We start from the raw sequence: 22,164 nt of genomic DNA, 5'->3' as shown, positions 1-22,164 counted from the left end.
TGAAAAGCTCAAAATTCCTCCTGAGATACCGTTTACCAGCTTATCTACACACTGCTAAGGGATATATGGATTGATGAAATGCACCCAGTTGAACAGATTAGACAATCTGGCTTTAGTTACCTGACCAGCAGGCTATAAAAGATACCTTTGTAAACTTGTGTCTGAACGCCCATAAAACTCAGATACCTCAGCTATGTCTTGGCAGTTCCCAATCTGAAGATAGAGCATGTCCTGTTCAACTAAGGGAAGACTCTGAATGACTACATCTGGAAGCTTTAGAACCTCTCCATGATTTCTTGATTTTACTTTCTCTTGTCATACTATGTCTCTATTTCGTTAAAGATATTGAACTTGAAAATAATGGAAAAATTGATGAAAGAAAGAAATATTGATGAAATGAAATAAAATTTCACTACTGTATCTTTATTTAATTCTGCAAGTATACACTGGGAAGTCCTGTAAATCCTTTCAATTGTCCAACATTTTCTATTCAATTCAGGTAAATATTTGACTTAATACATTTCATTCATGATTATTATTGTCAGATTTTTTGTTTCTACCTAAGTCAATAGGAGTTTGTTATATTCCATCAAAAATATCTTTTTCATAGTTCTGTTTTAAATATATTGGCATATTTTTCTATATATTTGCAAGGATTTATTTTCTTCTTGTCTAATGTTTAACCGTCTTTGACTCAATAGTCTTAATTTGAACTTTCTCTTGATAAATCTTGCCCGAGGTTGGTCTATACTAAATTTCACTAAAAGCTGAATTATTATTCTGCAAATCAGCTGTTTATGCATTTTTAAGATTCTTATAATAATAATTGATGCTTTGGTTATTTTTTCCTTCGATGTTCTTTGGATGTATGTTCTTCTCTAGCTTCTAGATTGTAATACTTATTGCCTTCATTTTGTTCTTTGTTTTATAACGCATGTTTTAAAGCTATAAATAGTAACCCAAAAGGTTTGCCTTTGCTGTATCCCAGATCTCAATGTCTACTGCTACCAATGTCATTTGATTTAAAGTATTTTCTGTTAGTTAATCATTCATAAAAGGATTTTTTTTTATTTTTGAGATGTGTAAGATGGGTGAATAAGGTGTGTGGCTAGTTCTTTTATTATTTTACTTTTGCTTTTAATTTAGAGAGAATGGTTTGAGGACATTGATTACTTGAAATCTGTTGGAAATTTATTTATGACACGGAAATGAACAATTGTTTTAAATAAATTGACTATGTTACAATAAGATAATATAGATTTCAAGACAAGGAGTATTACAGGAATGATCAAGAAATATTTTATCATTATAAAAATAACTCACAACAGATTTATCATAAATGTAGATGCATGTAAAAATGCGTTAAATACGTGAAGCATAGATGGACAGAACGAAAGGAAGAAATAGACAAATCCACAATGCTAGTTAGCAATACTGAGAGCTTCTTCCTCTGACTGATAGAACAACTAGACAAAAATTTTTAAAGGACATAGATAAATGTGAAGAACACCATGAACCACTTTAGCCTGATCCAACAACTAGAGTATATGTGTGCTTTTATACGAAAGTGAAACCATCACAAAGTTAAGAAATAAGCTGAGCAGTAAAAGAAGCAAGAATAAATTTCAGAATATGAAATCTTACAGTCTGCTCTGTGACAAAAATATTAGATTAGAAATCAATAAGAATAAATCATCTATGCAAACATCCATCATCCTTATCAAATTATATATATTAAATATGTCAGTACTTTATACAACAATCACACCACAATAAAGCTGTAAAAAGAGAATAAATTGTTTGGAAAAACATAAATATTGGGAAATTAAACAACAAACTTGTAACTGACAGGTCAAAGATGAAACCACAAAGAATATTAGAAAATATTTCACACAGAATTAAGTGAAAATAAAATGGATATAAAATTTTTTCAGACACAACTAAAGCAGTATTTAGAAAGAAAAATGGGGGCTGGCGCAGTGGTCAAGTGGTTAAGTTTGCACTCTTGGTTTTGGCAGCCCGGGCTTACGCTGGTTCAGATCCTGAGTGCAAACATCGCACCACACATCAAGCCATGCAGAGGTGGCGTCCCATGTAGCACAACCAAAAGGACTTATAACTAGAATAAACAACTATGTACTGGGGGGCTTTGGGGAGAAGAAGAAAAAGAAAAGAAAGAAAGAAAAATATAGGGTTAAAAGTTTATATTTAAAAAGTAGGATGGTTTAAATCCATGTTTTCATTTCTGCTTAAGAAATTTGAAAAAGAGTAAAATTAAAATCGAAGTAATTAGGGGCCAGCCCGGTGGCGCAGCGGTTAAGTTCGCACGTTCTGATTCTCGGCGGCCCAGGGTTCACTGATTCGGATTCCGAGTGCGGACATGGCCCCGCTTGGCAAAAGCCATGCTGTGGTGGGCGTCCCACGTATAAAGTAGAGGAAGATGGGCATGGATGTTAGCTCAGGGCCAGTCTTCCCCAGCAAAAGAGGAGGATTGGCTGTAGTTAGCTCAGGGCTAATCTTCCTCAAAAAAAAAAAAAAAAATCAAAGTATTTGGAAGGAAATGATTCCCTGGAAGAGAGGAAATAGAGAAAATTGAGAAAGACAAATAGTAAAAAGAAAACTACCAAAGCTAAAATAGTGAATGTTAATAAAGCTAAAAAATAGAGAGAAAATTGTGTTAAAGTTAATTAGAAAATATTAATTTAAAAAGACCATGAGAAGAATTAGCAAGATAAAAGAGGGAAACAAATGTCAATATCAAGAATGAAAGATGTGATATCACTGAAGATACTATAGAATTAGAAAGAAAATAGAATATTAAGTGACTATTAAACACAATTGCATACCAATCAATTTGATAAATTAGATAAAATGGAGATACTTCTTGAAAAATTCAACTTCCTTACATTTTGACAAAAGACAGCATAGAAAATCTGAATAGCCCACTACCCATTAAAGAAATTAAATTTTCCATGAAGAAAACCTTCCAAAAAAGTAAACTACATATCAGATGACTTCACAGGTGAATTCTATCGATCATTTAAGGGAAAAAAATACAATAATAATATTACAGATGTACTTTCAGAAAACAGAGGAGAAGACAGCACTTCTCAATTTGTTTTACGAGGCCACACTACCCCTAATAACACCCTGGCAGAGACATTACAAAAAAAGTAACTGTAGATTAATATCCCCATGAACACAGATGCAAGAATCCTTAAAAATATATCAGCAAATCAAGTACATGAAAACATAGAGAGAATAAAATATCCCCACCAAGTAGACTTAACTCTAGGAATGAGAGATTTGAACAACATTCAAAAATTTATATATGCAATTCACTACGTTAACAGAATTAATAAAGTTATATCGATAGATGCATAAGAAGCATTTAAAAACATTCAACGGCAGTTGATGGTACAATTTCTCACTTGGCTAAGTAGGGATAAAAGGAAATTCCCATAATCTCATAAAGGACATCTACAAAAATCTTAAACTGACATTATATTTGTGGTAAAATTTTTAATATCCGCTCCCAGTGGTCAGGAACAAAACAAAGATGCTTGTTCTCATCACTTCTCTTCAATAGTTTCCTGGAGGTCCTAGTGCGTTCAATAGGATAAGAAAACAAAAAATCAAAATAAAAATGGACCAGCAGAGATAAAATTTTGCATTTGCTATGATATAGTTACTTATAAAACAATACCTAAAATGAATAAGGAACTTTAGTACAGTTTCAGAGGATAAAATTAATATCCCAAATTCAAGTGCATTTCTTTATACTTGCAGCAAAAATATAGGAGAATATAAGTGTGAAAAATTAATTTGTAATATTAAAAACATAAAATACGAATCTTTTTTTAGAACTGTAAATCTTCTACACTTAAAACATTACTGGGAAAATAGACGTAGAAATAAATAATTGAAGAGATATATCATGTCTACAGATTGAACACTCAATATGGTTGAGATGTCAATTCTCCCTAATTTATCTTTCATTATACAAGCCATCCCTCTCATTAAACAAACAGGTAATTTATAGAAATTGATGTGCTCCCTAAAATTTCTATGTTAATGAAAAGACCAGCATAACTAAAACAATCTTGAAAAGGAAGAACGTAATTGGGAAATATATCTACCAGACATCAAGACCTACTTTAAAACTACAGTTACCAAGGCAATGTGTCATGGCTAAGGAAAGATAAATGGCTAAATGAACTAAATACAGAGTCGAGAAGTAAATCAACACTTCCATAGTCAATTGATTTTCATTTCAAAATCTTTTCCATGTATATTGTTGGAACAACTGGCTATCCACATGTAATAAAGAATACCCATTCCCATATTACACAATACTCAAAAATTAATGTAAGATGGATAATACACATAAACATAAAAGGTGAAACTATACAGCTTCTAGAAGAAAATGTATTATGTGTACTTTGCTGCCTGTAAATATCACTTGTTTCTTTTAAAACAGAACTAAAAATATGTTAAATTGTAGATAGATTTGTTTTTATATTGCTATGAAACTACTTTCTGTATGTTCTAGGCTTGAGGAAATTGGTAAAAATATCAAGGACAGTGAGTCAAGGTGCCCTACACTTAGAGAAGAGAAATACAGATATGAAAAGTGGAAAACTGGAATGAACTCTGCTCTATTTGTTTGAAATTGATGTTGTCAGTATGGCTCAGAGTGTTCAAGATAGACAGATAAACAAATAGATAATAGGTGACTAGATAGGTAAATATGTACACACATAGATGCATACATATATAGATACAATGACACATAATAGGCATAGCTGGATTTGTGTGTAATATAAGAAATTAGAAACAATGTTGTTCTAATAGTAATGAGCGCATCTCTTGCCCAGATGTTAATTTAAAACTACCAAGTTTCTAGGTGGTTTGCTATATAGCTGACTACTGCACTTGATGCAATTAATTTGTAGAAACAGTGTTTAGGTTAGTTTCTAAATTACCTTCCAGCTTGAAAATTATTTATAATAATAAAGAGCTAAAAATTTTAAAAGACACAAAAATACTACTTTGACAACTTATTGAAGAAATAGAATAAAATTTTAAAGCATTATAAATAAGAGCCTACCTCTACAAGTTACTTCAGGATCCCATCTTCCATTTATGCAGACCGAGTGTTTGTATTTTCCTTTACATTTGTAACTCACATTGGTGTTATGATAAAATTCAGTCCTTTGTGATAGTTTTGCCTCACGTGCAATTAGGCTTGATGTTTTGCACGTCTCAAGTTCATCTCTTGCTGTAAAATAAAACATTTCCTTGAAAAGACTAATTAAAAGCATCAAAGAAACTACTACAGAAAAACAGCTATAGAGTCAATACTATAATGAAATTAGAATGCATGCCTGTAAATTCCACCAATCAAGTTATGCCCAATCATATTGTATAAGATGGGCTATTCTGCATGAACATAAGTCCTGTGTCCGGTCTTTGAAATTTCAGAGACAATAGCCATCATACAGACATTTTGCACTTTGGGTTTTGGAAGAACATAAGAGAGTCACTTTCTTGGATGATCTACACAGTGAAAAGTCATCTCATGACTAAAATTTGTTCCATATTTGAAATCCGTGGAAATGTTCGCATTCGTTTGTTTCTTTATCTCAAGCATCTCTACATCACTTTTAATCCACAATCTTAAAACATTAAAATAAAAACAGTTATCTGTGGAACTAGACTATATAAAGTTGCCAATTTAAATATATTTTTTTCAAGAAAGGTAATATAATAGGAAATATATTTAAGATGTATTATATAGAATGTGAATATTTAAGCAGATATTTAAACGAGAGAGAGAGAACTGGAATAAGAAATTAGGAGCTTAAAGTCACGACCTCTTTCCTATATACAATCTTAGAACTTCTTTTGTTTTGTAGGAAGATTAGACCTAAGCTAACATCTGCCACCAACCCTCCTTTTTTATGTGCTGAAGAAGACTGGCCCTGAGCTAACATTAGTGCCCATCTTCCTTTCTTTATATGTGGGATGCCTGCCACAGCATGGCTTGACAAGCGGTGCGTAGATCCACACCCAGGATCCAAACCAGCAAACCCCAAGCCACCAAAGCAGAGTGTGCAAACTTAACCACTGTGCCACCAGGCCGGCCCCTACAATCTTAGAATTTTTAAGAACACATTTTATTCATGAATCATCCTATAATTCAATAATATTACAATGCCATAATAATAAATTTTTGCTGGTTCCAGTATGAGTGAAAAAATTCACTATAGAAGCTTTTTATACAGAAAATTTAAAGCAGATAAGAGTCTGTATTGATTCTAATAAATTATCAGTGTAGGTTTTTGGTAGTATTTGTTCATTATTTTTTAATGATCAGAGTCAGGTGAAGATGAGCAGAATAAAGAAAAGTCAAGTAGTTGGACAAAAAACAGTAATGATTTTGTACTTCAACCTTGAAAAAACATAAGCTGAAGGAGACTAATTCAAAACACACCAGAGGCTGGAGAAATAGTCCCATTTTGGGGACTAGTCCTGAGTGTTGAGGGAGATAAAACTAGATATTCTTCAAGGAGTGAAAACTGAAGGAAGAGCTACAGTCAATAGGAGTGATAGAGGTTGTTGTCATTATGTCTCACGATTGCTTGGTTTCTGAAAGGATTCTTTGTTTATTAGGAGAAAACAAACACATTGAGAAGAGTGACCAGCTATACTGGAGAGAGGTGAAAAATTGACACTGAGAAGAGAAAATTGGGATAAATCCTATGACAGCTGGAAGGAGATTATGTGAAGTTGAATATAGGTAGAGGATTCACCTTAGAAAGGGAAACTCTGAGATCAGAAGAGAGTAATAAGTAAAGCAGATGTTTGGTATAAGTTAGGAAGAAAAGTCGAGAGTTTTCATGCCTGCTACTACCTTGGGTTTTTCTCCCATATGAAGTGAGGTGAGATCATTTGTGGAGATAGAAGAGGACAAAGATGAAGTTTACTCTTGAAGGACTGGCAATACCTGTGACATGAATGTGTTTAGCAAAAATGTAAGGATTAAGAATAACAAAATTTACTGATTCATGTAACAAATTCCTAATAAATGTCTCCTTTATGTCAGCCAGTCTCTTGGGAGTTAGGAATACATCACGTGAACAAAACAGCTACGACTTCCTGCTCTAATGCAGCAGAGGCTCAGCTCTACCTTCTCCTTGGGATAAGCAATGACTAGAAATCTGATGGATAAGTTCATGGTAAAAACATGAAGCAGGTTGTGTATAATATTGGCACCTCTTATGGCCTCTGTAGAATCACAACACAGCAGAGTTGGAAGATCCCTTATAGATGACCCACTCAAACTCTCATTTCGTAAAACTGGACATCCAGGGCTCTCTTTGAGTGTAGGACCCAGGACAACTCCAGGAAGGAACTCATTCTAAAGGAAAAATGGAAGAGGGCCTCCAGGATTCTCCCAGGTAGTCATCAAAGGCTTGGTCATCCAATGGTCAGGATGATTCACTTACAGAGTGAAGGGCATCAATCAGATTTGTTTCCTGGCCCAATCCCAGCTGCCTCCTATGACTGAGCTACACTCCTGACTGAGAGGGCCTGTGACCCACCCATTCTCTGGCTCATTAACTTCTTTTTTACTGCATTTGAAACAGACTGAGAAATTATCATTGGTAGAAGCTCTGAGAGAGGCAAGATTCCTGTAGGAGTGTAGCAAGTGGACATTTTCTCAACTTTACTCCCTTTAGGGGCCTGAAAGAAAGAGTATCATAGAAAAACAAAACTGGTATTTGTACAAATATAGTTGCATTTTCCTGGTAATTAGAACTCATGTTTTAATCATATAAATATCTATAAGTAAAGTTTAGCTTTATGCTTATAAAGATAAACAATGTCAATATCAGGGACAGAAAAATTCATAAAATTCTATTGCCAGTTTGTATTTGTTCTCTGTAGACACATTGAATTATCAGCAAAAAAATGTTTGGATTCATCACAACTTAAGACCTGAAATTTTCAAGAATATCTCTAAATTTCAAAAATATGGTTGTAAATATAGTTTTTACAACAAAAGTATTAAAGTCTATTGTGTCAATTTGAGAAGTGTATTCTCACCAACGCACTGAGGAAGTTGGGTCCACTTTCCACGAATACACGTAATTGATCTGTGTCCAATCATTATAAATGCTTCTCTGCAGTTGAACTCCACTGAATCTCCATGGCGATAGGGAGGAGTAGAAAACAGGACATAGCCATGATCAAGGTCAGGTATATGTCCACATGTACTCTTGTCCTCTGTGAATTTTCACAAAAATGTGTTTATCTTTAGGATATAAGTTGTTTGTGCATATGAAAACAACAAAAAGTTGATTTAAGTTTAAATATTCATATTTTGTATACATTACCAACACATATAGGCAAAGTTGGCCATTCTCCATCAACACACTGAATTTTGTTAGGACCCTTCAATAGAAACCTAGGATTACAAACATATTCCACCACTTCATTGTGTCCATATTCCTCTTTCTGTGTTCCTTTAACCTTCCCATTAGGAAGTTGAGGAGGTGGATGACACGATTGTACTTTCCCTGCAGCAGAAAGACTGTGTAATTATTGGGTAAATTGTCCATTTTACAACTTAAAAACCCAGTAAAATGGAGAGTTTTTTTCTTTAATTAATTTATTATTATATAATTCACTAAAGCGTTCTTAAACAATGACAAAACAATAGCATTTACCTCAGATTCATGTTTCCCAGTTCGATTGCATACAACTGAACTAGCACATTGGAAGTGTATTTTAAGCCCAGAAAATATGTTCAATAATCTAGATATTCTAAAGCTGTATGCAAACCAGTTAATAAATATGGTTGTGTTAATTCTAGAAGTATTCATATTCCATGGAAACATTTTATCAAAACTTTTTGAAAAAATATCACCATTTGAGGCAAGAATTTGATCAACATATTGTAGCTTTGATTAAGTCATACCTGTGATTGAACTGACTATAAGCTGCTTGAACATTGTTTAGACATACTCAATAAAACTTGAGGTGAGGTGCATACTCTATAAAATGTTCAATGTTAATGATGGAATTGTAGGCAAAAGGAAAAGTAAGAAAATAAATCTCTCCAGTGTCAGACATCATGTCTGTATCTATGGAGACTTTCACTACATGTTGCAAGAAACAATTGGAGATTAATTTCTTAGAGAAGATGTATCTACTATGGAACACATGTCCTTCATAGGTATCCCTCTGGCTTAATGCATTAGATTACAGACACTGTGGAAGCCAACAGCAAATTAAGAGAGGAAAAATGAACCTTGATATCCAAAATTCTAACTTACGATTCAGAAATTGTAAGATGCATATTTACATTTACATGTTGGAAAACCAGGGGACCATCCAAAGTGGTAGCACTGAACTGAGTCTGCTCCAACTCTTCTAAGCCTTTGTCTGCAGGAGAATTTCAACACATCTCCAACTTTGTATATGTCTTTCTTGGGCTCGACATTTAAGTATCTTTCTATTTGAGGAATACTGCATTCTCTTTCTACAAGAGAGAACAAATAATTTAATGACAATATATAAAAATTGCCAAAGTAAATTTTATGTGTGTCATGTAAAAATGAAGCGCTCACAACAGCATACAGAGAGAGGCAACAGACAAATCCTCTTCTTTGAAAAACATTACTTATTAGGTTTTGTATACCTTCTAAGTCCATATGAGACTTTTCGAGAAATATTCAGGTATGGAATAGCAACATATGTGTCCTGAAAATTTATTTGTAAAGTCAACTTGCTTATACTGGATCTGATTTTCTCACTGACATTTATAAAATTTAATGTTAAATTTTTTGTACTCTCAAAACCTAAAAGTATTCCCTCACATTAAAAAAACGAATTCTACAATTTTTAAATTGCACAATTAAATAAAAATTGGTATTATTGTTGAACATAATTGGACAACCACAACACACAAAAGAGATATTTCTAATGCATTTTAGTTAGAGAAACATTAAAAATTGCTGATTAATATTCTATAAGTGAAGAAGTCAATCAAAAACATGAAACAAAATGAAGAAATATTCAAGACCTCACAGCTAGGCGTACTGTAACTATTCTTAATATTCATATAATATAAAACTATATATTCTTATTACACCTATAATTTACACTAGTTACTAATAAATTGTTAATTACTCTGATTCAAATTAGAACTGCCTAAAATTATTCCTTAAAATTTGTAAAATCTGTGACATTGCTAAATATTATCAAAAAATGCATTTTTCTTATTTGGAATTTTCCTGTCTTGCTAATTAACCTATAAAATTAAAAATGAATTCAAAAATTAGAATCAGACTAAAAGGAAATTTTATACTATCTAAAACTCAAGTATTAACACAATTATAAAATGAGGCATTTGTTAACTATTTTTAAAAGCAATGCCACAAAAAATTACTCAATTAAATTTACTTTTTTGTTGTTTTAATGTTGAGTTTTGTAGCTTACTTGAGAAGGTTACATTTGATGAGAACTATTGGGAATCCTCTCTTAAAATTCTTTTCCTGTCTTCTACGTAGAAATTCTTTTATTTGTATGAGTCTTTGTTTATATATTTTGTGCTCATTTTGTATAAATTCTCCATCTCATCACATTGCAAGAAGAACTGCCTTAACGACAATGAAATATCCTGGCTGTTGGCTATTTTTCAAGTGTTGTGCTTATAAAAAGATTGTGACTTAAGAAATATGATTTAAAGAAGAGTTTGAATGGATATACTCTGAATTAGAGGTATTTGGCTTTATCCAAAAGTCAAAATACTAAATCCTAGCACTGAGACTTGGAAATGTATGAATTTTTTACACTAAAGTGAAAATTTATTTAAGATAGCTGTAAACATTGTTTGGCTTAAGTGGATTATAGTAACAATGATTCATTGGAAACCTCTCCCCAAAGGAGAGAACACCCAGGATATTTGAAATAAATTCAAATATCAATCAATCTATGAGCAATTTTCTGCCACACGGTTGAGGGAAGTTACTTGCAAAGAATACTAAGCTGTCATTTGTTCCTTCAACTTTTGGAGGCCTACATCGTGTCAAATTCCTACCAACGTGTTCACAAGGTTATAAGTTTTTGTAAAAATTGTAATAGAAAGCCACGTTGGCCACATCAGTTGCTACTGCTGTCTCTCACTCCTGCTTTCTCTCCTTCACGTTTTCCTGTCATGTGGTGACATTGGAAAGACCATGGGAATTACAGATTCATGATTTCGCATTTTTTTCTAAAGAAGGCCCCTGAAAATAATAAAAGCTTCTGGCTTCATAGATCCTAGATCTGCCTTTGTTCCCAGAAAAGAAATTCATGATCATCATGAAAGCCTCTCCTTTTACTTAGAATAAAGTCCAAGCTCTTTATGACCCCTCCTTTGCCTGCACTTCTAATGTCATCTTCTATCTCTCTCCGCCTGTCACTCAACACTCCAAGCATTATTATCATTGAATTTTTTAAATAGGTCCAGTTCTTTGCTGCCTCAGCTGTAGCACAGGCCCCTATCTCTATCCTGAACAGTTTTCAATCTTTCTTTGCACAGATGCCTTCCTGTATGAAGTAGATCACTCAATCCCCTCCTATTTTCTAAGCTCTTGGATTCTTATGTTTCTTTGACCACAGTCATATATAAAATATAATTAAAATTTTTTACTGTCTCATTCATTATTTGGCTTAATTTGTCTGTTTTTTTATGCTAAAATGAAAGTTCTTGAAAGGCAGACCCATGTTTGTGTTTTTCACCATTTTCTCCTAGCCTATTTCTAGCCCATGATAGGTATTTGTCGACAGCCTGAGTGAATCAAATTTAACTGGGATCAAGACGCTGCTAAGCAAGTCTACCTCAGCTCTGCAAGAAGCTCACCTGCATTTCTCTCAGAAGGCTCTATTCGAAACCTATTTTAGTCTACCTAGTGTTCCTTCCCTTCCTTTCCCCATGCACCACTCAATCTCACGTGACTTTGTCTCATACACGAAAGGAAGGTAGAAACGATCAGCTCCTGCTTCTTCCCAGCATGACATTTACACATCCATTTTCCTTCCTTCTTCCTGTGAAAAGTTGGAAGTAGCCCTGTCGCCAGAAGCCTGGTACTTCCACAGGAGCCCTGGTTCCCTTTCCCTCCCACCTTCACAGGGAACTGTCGACCTCATCTCTGCCTGCTTGGCTCTCCACTCCATCCTCCTCAGCCTCAGTCCACTCTCAGGTCTCCCATCTTTAAAGAAATGTACTCTCTTCAGTGCATGATTTCATCTAGAAATATTATGAATTTTCTATTTCTGGCACAGCCAAACTTCTTGGAAGAGTTATGCCTACATACTGTATGAAACTTTTTGTTAACCATTTTTCTTCAGTAAATTCTACTTAGGTTCCACCCCATGTACTCCATCCAAAACTGTTTCTGATACAGTTATTGTTGGCCCTGATATAGCCAAATCCATTGCATTTTTAGTCTCCTAACTGGATGTATCAACTTAATTAGAAATAGTTACAACTCAAATTATCATAATAATGTAATCAAATTACAGTTTCCATGAATTTATTTTACGGCAGGCCCTGTGGCAAGAATTTTATATGGATAATTTAGTCTCAATCAAAACAATCTTTAGAAAAATTATGACAATTGCAAATATTAAAACACTTTACAGATAACGAAGAGTAAACAAAGCTTCAAATACGCTTGGTTGTTGACATAATAAACACGCTTAGCAAGTGGTAGAACTGGAAGTAAAACCTGGCCAGGCTGTCTCCACAGGCTTCACTATTAATCATTTTGCTCTATTCCCTTTTCCATCTGTCATTTCCTTCTCTCCATATCTATGAGAACCTTCATTTCCACACTTTTTCCTCTCAATTCCCTGGGTCCTCCTTTTTTCCATCTACTTTGCTACCTAATCCTCTTCTAGCTGATGCCTAAATGTCAGGAAGCCTCAGGGCCCAGTCCCGAGCTCTCTTTTCCTTTCATTCTACATTTTTTTCCAATTTGATAGCATCATTTATATGTTGATAATCCCACGTGTATATCTCTCGACTAGACCTATACATCCAACTCAGTGGTTTACATATCTGATTTTCACTGTCCACGGGCAGCTCAACCATGATGTGTCAAAGTCCAAACTTGTGATGATCCTTCCGAAGTGCTCTCTCCTGCTAGAACCACTTCACCAAAAGGCATTGCCATTTACCTGCTTCTTTAGAACAATAAAATCAAATAAACATTTCAGCTGACTTCTTACTCTTTCGCACACAAGTCATTTTGTAACATTACATGTGCTTTATACCCCTAAAACATATCCCAAATCTGTCCTCTGCTTGCATCTTCCAGCAATCACCTTACCCCAATCTCCACCCTTTCTTACCCTACATGGACTCCTGAATCTTCTCTTGTCCACCACAAGCACAGCATAGAAGGAAAAAAAGACTTTCAAAACTCAGAAGAAAATTATATCATTCCTTTCTTTAAAACTACTTTATGATTTTTCATCAATCATAATATTAATCCAGATGCTAACATAACCTAAAATAATCTGGATGATCTTTCCTTTGCCTCCCATCCAGCCTCAGCTTGTGAAATTCTCCCACATCTTGAGTAGAATCTGCTCACCCTGATATTTCTTAAATATTGTCTTGTTTTCAAAGCTTTGCAGATACTGTTCCTTTGGCTTGGAACACTCTACATCCACTCAGTTTTCCAGAGAGTCAAGCCTTATTCTAATCCTGGAAAACAGACAGCTGATTGGCAAACAGAAAAGGGATTCATGTAATAGGCCACAGAGCTTGTCAATTTGGCAAATAAAGACCTCCTCTCAGGACCTGCAGAAATGAACACTCAAGGTGGGAGGGATAAAGCAGAAACTCAGGAGCGAAATAGCTGAGTAAGTTGGAAGAAACTATAATTTCGCAATAAGCGCCCAATTTTAAATAATATGAAAACTTGCATTTAGAATAACAAAAACAATTATACTTTAAACTCAAACCTACGATGTATATGGCCCATGGGAAACATTACTTTAATGCACGATGTTAAAGGTAGATTATTATCTTTGGCCTTCAAAACACCCTCTCCTCCCAGTTTGCATTAAACCAGAAGGAGACACCTTGATTTTAATCTTTGTTCCATAAAACAACTCTAGATAATTCAAATTTTCAATAATTAATGTTAATTTTGTTAATCTTGAACAAAAGATTACCTGAGAAAACAGTACTTACCATAACATGTGGCTGTATCAGACCAACCATCGTAACCACAAACTAAGGAACCTATTGTGTGTCCATCTCTGCTTTCATATCCACTGTGGCACACGTAGTCCAATGTGTCATTGAGCTTAAACCACATGCCATCACTTTTGGCTCTGGCATTCTCAAATAGTGGCATATCACAAGATTCTAATGCATAATAGAATTGAAGATTTCATTTCTAGCATTATTAAATGGACAATCTGAATGAGTAAGTTCCATCCCAAAAGAAAAAAAATGACTTTATTAATAAGTATATGCTGATCAATTATCACGTGACAACAATCTAAGAATATCACTGATAATCATTGTCCTGAAATCAATAGTCGAAAAAAAATTTCTACATAGGATTTTTCTCATCACTTAAACTCTCTGAAAAATTTATTTTAAGAACACTTTTCTCAATTCAGTTATACTTAGTGTCTATCCCATGCTAGTAATAAAATAGGCCATTACATTTGTATCATATGTATTGTAGCAAAGCAGAACAGCATTTTGTGAATTAAGATGCCAAACTTATTAACAGTTGTGACATATATGCCAGAGAAAAATGGATTAGCAGAGTTAAAGCTTAATTTTCAACAAAGCAAGTAAATTTTTAAACATTCTATAAAATTTACTTTACAACATACTAATTTTTAAAGCTCACATGCTGATTTTGCTTTGCCAAATATTTTCTTAAATGCTGTGTATTCTTTAATGCTTATCAAAATTGAATGTAGAGACTGTTCCATTGTTTCTAGTTAGCTATAAGAAAGTAAACTGTTAAAAAATAATCTCAATTTTCACAAACATTATACCAGTGATGTTAATAAATGTTCACATAATTTACTTCAAATTTTAAAATGTGTTATTTAGCTAGCTACCATAAAGCTTTAAAAAAAATAAAGCAACATTATAGTGGTAAAAAAATAATGAGAGATATTTCCTCTTCCACAATAGTGTTACAATGGATAATTGATCACAATTTAGTAAAAAATGAGTTTGATATGGGGGCAAATTTTATCATTTTTCCTTTGGCTAGTGCCCATAGTAAGCATAGAGATTGAAAAAGAAATGAAATTAAATGGACAATTTAAGTGTTTGGGTGGTGAACATGATGTAATGTATACAGAATTCGAAATAGGATGTACATCCAAAAAAAATTAAAATTAAAAAAAAAAGACATGGGTAAAAGTAGAAGCATTGTACTGCAACCCAGTGTTATTCAAATAAAGCTTACTTCACCTCTTAAAATAAATAAGTAAATAAATAAATATCCTCTTCACTTAAAGTGAATAAGTTAATATAATTTCAAAAAATATCACTGTATGGCTTTAGGATAATAAGATAAACTGAGCAAATTGTTTTTAGAAAATATCACAAACATCTAGGTAGTGGAACAGGGAAGTCTTTCAACACAGCAAAATTTGGTACTCTGTAGAAGTGTTTCTCAGTCTCCACTAATTAAATGTTCAGGAAGATTTACTAACGGAGAGGATCACTCAGAAATGGACAGACCCTACAGCATCAAATATATAATTTATATATAATTTAAGATTATGTCCTATGGACTCATATCTTCACTTAAAAAAATACCTTTCATGTCTAGGACCAAAGACTGTGACAATAAAGTCTGATCACTTAAAAGAGGGTGCAACAGGCACAAAAGATCTCAGCTACTAGTAAATGAGTTTACACCAGAATATACATAAGTTTCCTCAAGTAGTTTTGAAATCCCAGGAGGTCTTAAAGGGGAAGAACTTGAGCTGAAAGATGGACTGATAGTTTACCCCAATAGTAATTAATCTTAAAAGTAACTTTTTGTACAATGATCATCAGGATAAAGAATATTCACCTCATCAATTACTTACTAACGCATGTGGGTTGAGCTGACCATCCACTCTCCAGACATGTAATTGATCCTGATGTTCTACCATCTGCTGTTACATATCCTGGTTTACACTTGTATTGCGTTTGTTTATTTAAGGGATATTGAAAATTAGATTCAGAAAAAAATCCATTCTCAATTTCTATATCTGATTTTGAACATGTTTCTAAAAGGGAGAAAGCAAAGGAGAAGACAAGCACATGTCGTTTGTAAATGATAACCTAGAAAGGTTCTAAGCATCCAAGTTCTTGTGTCAGAGAAAATAGGCTGTGAGTTTCAAAAGATATTAAATCAAGATAATTTATTCAAATTTTTGGGAACAAAGCAAGATTTAAAATACTCAGAATTCCTTCCAAGAAATAATTTGAGATCTGTTGGTCTAGTGGATCTGGAATCCTATAGCATGGCAGAGCTCTCTTAGCAATGGGTCCTTTCCTGGAACTTGTTTTCGGTATTCCCTTGGTTGGATCTCTTAAGCAATCACAGAACTCAGTTAACCAATTGGAGTATTTTAGATCAGGTAAAGATCTCTGAGAATATTCCACCATAGCTACTGCTGCCTTTGGCTCTGAGAATTTGAAATGTTGGTCATCATAATCGCGTACTTAAAACCATACGGATACAAGGAGTTCACTGAAGATGCCAAAGATCAACATATTCCTGGATCTTCTAAGGCCAAAGTGATGACTCCTCAAATTACATACAACTTAACACAGTAAAACTAGACTTCTGTCAGTAACTAAAGCTCCTCACAGAACTCAGCTTCACTTATTAAATAACGCGTGGATAAAGAAGAAATCAAAACGGAAGACATTAAATATTTTGAATTGAACGATGATAAAAGCATGTTAAATAAAATTTTGTGAGATGACACTAATGTAGTGATGAAAGGAAATCCTACCATGAAATAGCTATAATAGAAAAGAATAAAGACTGAAAATCAAGAATTGCTTCCACGTTAAGAGAATAGAAAAAGAAAAGCAAACAAAACCCAACATAAGTATAAATTTGAAAAAAAAAAAAAGTGACATTAGTAAGATGGTGGAATAGGATTCCTAGACCTCTCCCTCTCCCCACAGAGACATTGAATTAACAGCGAAAGATGTATCAATTCCTCTCATTAGAAATACAAAAACTGGCTGACAGATTCCTGCACATCAGGCAAGTGAGAAAATACCAACAGCCTAACTAGCAGGAGAAACTGAGGTACATTCTCATTGGAAACCCCACCTCTGGTGCACCATCCTCCATTTGGAAAGGAACACCCAATTCCCAGCTTCTCCTTGTGGAGCAAAGGGTTGGAATGACATACGTAGGGCCCCAAGTTTCCAACTGCTACTCCAGGGTCTGGTTTCTAACTTGCCTTTCTCTGGAACTAGAGGGCCCAGCATTTGCTGGTCTTCTGGGGATTACAGAGAACAAAGGGTCAGTTATGAATAGGGGTGTAAGCACTTCTCACAGTTCATCCCCCAGCAGAGTGCAGAGTGAGCAGGTGATAAAGCCCAGGTTCCAGCTTCTCTCTGGAAGGAGTTAGACTGCACATCTAGACCCCCAACATTTCCAGCTGCTGCCTGAAGGATAGGTTTCATCATTTAACCTCTCTCTGAGAGATGACAAAGACCACAACTGGCTAGACACCTAGGGGCTTCAGAGAGCAAAATAAAGATTTGAAAGAGCATATGGTTTGAAGGAGTGTTTTGCCATAGCTCCTCTCCCCAACACAGGGCACAGTGAGTGGAACGGTAAACTCCAACTCCTAGCTTTACCCTGAATACAGAAGGAATTGGACCACACCTCTAGCACCTCAACATTTCTGGCCACCATTGGAGGGACTGACTACTATCTCGCCTATCACAGGGCACTGATGGGACTTGGCTTACTCTATACTCCTGGGGAATGCTAAGTAAAAAGACAGTAAGTTATATGAGCACAGATTTTTTAGAGGTACCCAGAATCTCTGGCTGGGATGATTGATTGATTCCTCAGCAATCAAAAAGAAGATGAGTGTGCCCACTCTCACTTTCATTCAACAGAGTCTTGGAAGTCCTAGACAGAGCATTTAGTCAAGAAGAAGTGAAAGGGGTAGAGGGGTACATGTATATGGTGATGGATGGCAACTGGACTTTTGATGGTGAACACCAGGTGTCTCTACAGAAATGGAAATATAATGATATACACCTGAGATTTATATTATGTTATAAACCATTGTTACCTCAATAAGAAATTTTTTTAAAAAATAAAAAAAGAAAGAAAGCCATCCAAATTGGGAAGGAAGAAGTAAAATTATCTCTGTATGTAGATGACATGATTATGTATTTAGGAAATCTTAAAGATTGAACAAAGAAGTTCTTAGAACAAATAACTTCAACAAAGTCATAGGTTACAAAATGAATATACAAAAATCAGTGACATTTCTATACACTAGCAACAAACTATCTGAAAAGAGAATTAACAAAACAACCTCATTTATGATAACCAAAAAAGAATATAATACTTAGGAATAAACTTAACCAAATAAGCGAATGACATGTACAGTGAAAATTATAAAACATTGTTGAAGGAAATTAAAGAAGACAGATAAATGGAAAGTTACCAAGTGTTCATGGATTGGAATCCTCAATATTTTTAAATGCCCATACTACCTTAAGTGACCCACAGATTCAATACAATCCCCATCAAATCCCAATGGCATCCTTTACAGAAATAGGAAAAATAATCCTAAAATTAATAGGTAACTACAAAAGACCCTGAGTAGCCAAAGCAATCTTGAGCAAGAACAAAGCTAAGGATATCACACACTCCCTGATCCACACATCTATGGACAGTTAATCTTTGAAAAACGAGCTAAGAACAAACAATGGAGAAAGGAAAGTCCCTTCAATAAATGGTGTTGGGAAAACTGGACAGCCACATACAAAAGAATGAAAGTAGACCATTATTTTGCACCACACACAAAAAGTAACTCTAAATGGATCGAAGATTTGAATGTAAGACCTGAAACCATAAAACTCATAGAAGAAAATATAAGCAATACACTTTTTGACATTGATCTTAGCAACATCTTTTGGAATACCACGTCTACTTAGGCAAGGGGAACAAAAGAAAAAGTTAATGAATGGGACTACATCACATGAAAAAGCTTCTCCAAAGCAAAGGAAACCATAAACAAAATGAAAAGACAACCCACCAACTGGGAGATAATATTTGCAAATCATTTATCAGACAAGGGGTTGATCTCCAAGTATATAAAGAACCCATACATCTCAACAAAAAACAAACAAACAACCCAATCAAGAAAAGGACACAGGATATGAACAGACATTTTTCCAGGGGAGAAATACAGATGGCCAACAGACACATGAAACCATGCTCAATATCCCTAATTATTAGGGAAATGCAAATCAAAACCCCAATGAGATATCACCTTACACCAGTCAGAATGGCTATAATTAACAAGACAAAAAAACAACAAATGTTGGAGAAGATGTGGAGAAAAAGGAACCCTCATATACTGCTGGTGGGACTACAAAGTGGCGCAGCCACTAGGGAAAAGAGTATAGAGATTTCTCAAAAAACATTAAAAATAGATATACCATACAATCCAGCTACACCACTACTTGGTATTTATCCAAAGAGCTTGAAATCAATGATCAAAGAGATTTATGCACCCTTATGTTCATTGCAGCATTATTCACAACAGCCAAGATGTGGAAGCAACCAAAGTGCCCTTCTACAGATGAATGGATAAAGAAGATGTGGTATATATATACAATAGAATACTATTCAACCATAAAAAAGACAAAATTGTCCCGTTTGTGACCACATGGTTGGAGCTTGAGTGTATGAGTAAGCAAAATAAGCCAGACAGAGAAAGACAAATACTGCATGATTTCACTCATATGTGGAAGATAACAAGTACATGGATAAAGAGACAGATTAGAGGTTACCAGAGGGGAAGGAGGTTGGGGGGTGGGCGAAAGGGATAAAGGGGCACATATGTATGGTGATGGATAAAAATTAGACTACTGGGGTGAGCATGATGAAATGTATTCAGGAACTGATAAACAATAAGGTACACCCGAAATTACATAAGGTTATAAACCATTATAATCCCAATAAAATTACTTGAAAAAAATATATATTATAAAGCTACATTAATTAAAGCAATATGTTACCGGCATAAAAACAGACAAATAAATCAATCGAAAAGGATAGAGATCCCAGAAATAAATCCACACATATAGAGTCAGCTGATCTTCATCATGAGTGCCAAGAAAACACAATGGAGAAAGGATGGTTTCTTCAAGAAATAGTGTCACAAAAACTGGATATCCACATACAGAAGAATGAAATTGGGACCTTATTTTACACAACTTACAAAAATCAACTCAAAATTATTGTATTGCTGTCAATTTCTCCTCTTGAAATCTGTCTATTTCCTTTATATATTTAAGAGTTGTAGTGTGGAGTGCACATATGTTTAAAATTGTTATACCTTCCTGCCGAATTGACTCTTTTATTATAATATAATGACCTTCTTTGTTTCTAGAGACAGTTTTAGGCATAAAGTAATTTTTTTATGTAAGTTTAGCCACTCCTGCATTCTTTCGGTTGCCATTTGCATGAAATATTTTTTCCATTCCTTCACTTTTATTCTACCTGTGTCTTTAAGTCCAAAGACAGTCTTTTATAGATAGCATATCATTTGTTCCTGTTTTTCTTAATCATTCAGAGACTCTATTCCTTTTAATGGGTGAGCTTAATCCATTTACATTTAAAGTAATTACTGATAGGTGAAGACTTGCTTTTGCCATTTTGCTAATTGTTTTCTATTTCACAATTGTTCTTTGAATCTCTTCCCTTCTTGATGTCCTCCTTTATTTGATTATGTTTCATAGTTATTTGCTTTGATTCTTTTCCCCTTATCCTTTGTGTGTCTATTACAGTCCCCCCAGCTTTATGAAAGTATAATTGACAAAATTGTATATATATATATATCTATATAAAATAGTAATAAAATTCTGTGTGCATATATAGATATACACATATGTATAGCATATATATAAAGTGTACAATGGGATGATTTGTTACACAAATACATCGTGAAATGATTCCAAAAATCAAGTTAATTAATACATCTATCACCTCACATAGTTATATTTTTTTGTTTTTGTAGTTGGAAAGCTTACAATCTCCTCTCTTAGCAAATCTCAAGTACACATTATTACTAACTATAGTCACCAAGCTGTGCATTAGATCTCCAGAATTATTCTTCTTATAACTGAAGGCTTACAGCCTTGGGTCAGCATTTCCCAATTTCTCTCACTCCCGAGCCCCTAGTAACTATCATTTTACTCTCTGTTTCTATGAATTTGGGGTTTTTTTCTTCTTTTTTTTATTATAGAAAATATTCTGTAAGTTTTATCCTAAGTATTTGTCTTTCTCTGGCTTATTACACTTAACATAATGTCCTCTGGGTTTACCCATGTTGTCCTAAATGGCAGGATTTCCTTCTTTCTCATGGTGGGATAACATTCCATTTTACAAATATGTACTACATCTTCCTTATCCATTCATCCAGTCATAGACACTTAGGTTGATTTCATAGCTTGGCTATTGTGAATAATGCTGCAGTGAACATGGGTTTAAAGATCTCTCTTCAAGATACTTACTTCACTTCCTTTGGATACATAGCCAAAAATGGGATTGCAGGATCATATGATAGTTCTATTAACTTTCTGAGGAACTTCTATACTGTCTTCTCTATGGCTGTAACAAATTACATTGCCACCAAAACTGTACAAGGATTCCCTTTTCTCCACATCTTCACCAACACTTGTTATCCCTTGCCTTTTCGATAAAAGTTATTCTAACAGATATGAAGTGATATCCCCTTGTAAGTTTTGATTTGCATATACATGATGATTAGTGATTTTGAGTATTTTTTCATGTACTGGTTTCCTATTTGCATGTATTCTTCAGAAAAATGTCTATTCAACTCCTTTGCCAT

At 34.2% G+C, this 22,164-nt stretch overlaps 1 protein-coding gene across 3 annotated transcripts in view; it reads right to left on the bottom strand.

Annotated features, from left to right (window-relative positions):
- Positions 1-22,164, bottom strand: part of LOC106823391 (complement factor H-like) — a 66,491-nt gene that overhangs the window by 14,824 nt on the left and 29,503 nt on the right. For all 3 annotated transcript variants that reach the window (XM_070501431.1, XM_070501430.1, XM_014829028.3), the window contains exons 5-10: positions 16,138-16,320; positions 14,258-14,434; positions 9,374-9,550; positions 8,403-8,585; positions 8,113-8,292; positions 5,111-5,281 (exon numbers count right to left, since the gene is read on the bottom strand). In XM_070501431.1, the coding sequence (XP_070357532.1) occupies positions 5,111-5,281; positions 8,113-8,292; positions 8,403-8,585; positions 9,374-9,550; positions 14,258-14,434; positions 16,138-16,320 (1,071 nt within the window). The remainder of the gene's footprint in view (positions 1-5,110; positions 5,282-8,112; positions 8,293-8,402; positions 8,586-9,373; positions 9,551-14,257; positions 14,435-16,137; positions 16,321-22,164) is intronic.

Source organism: Equus asinus, chromosome 30 (assembly GCF_041296235.1).
Source record: "Equus asinus isolate D_3611 breed Donkey chromosome 30, EquAss-T2T_v2, whole genome shotgun sequence".
Classification (NCBI taxonomy): domain Eukaryota; kingdom Metazoa; phylum Chordata; class Mammalia; order Perissodactyla; family Equidae; genus Equus; species Equus asinus.
Note: the sequence above shows the minus strand (reverse complement) of the source record. Positions and strands in the feature narration are given on the sequence as shown.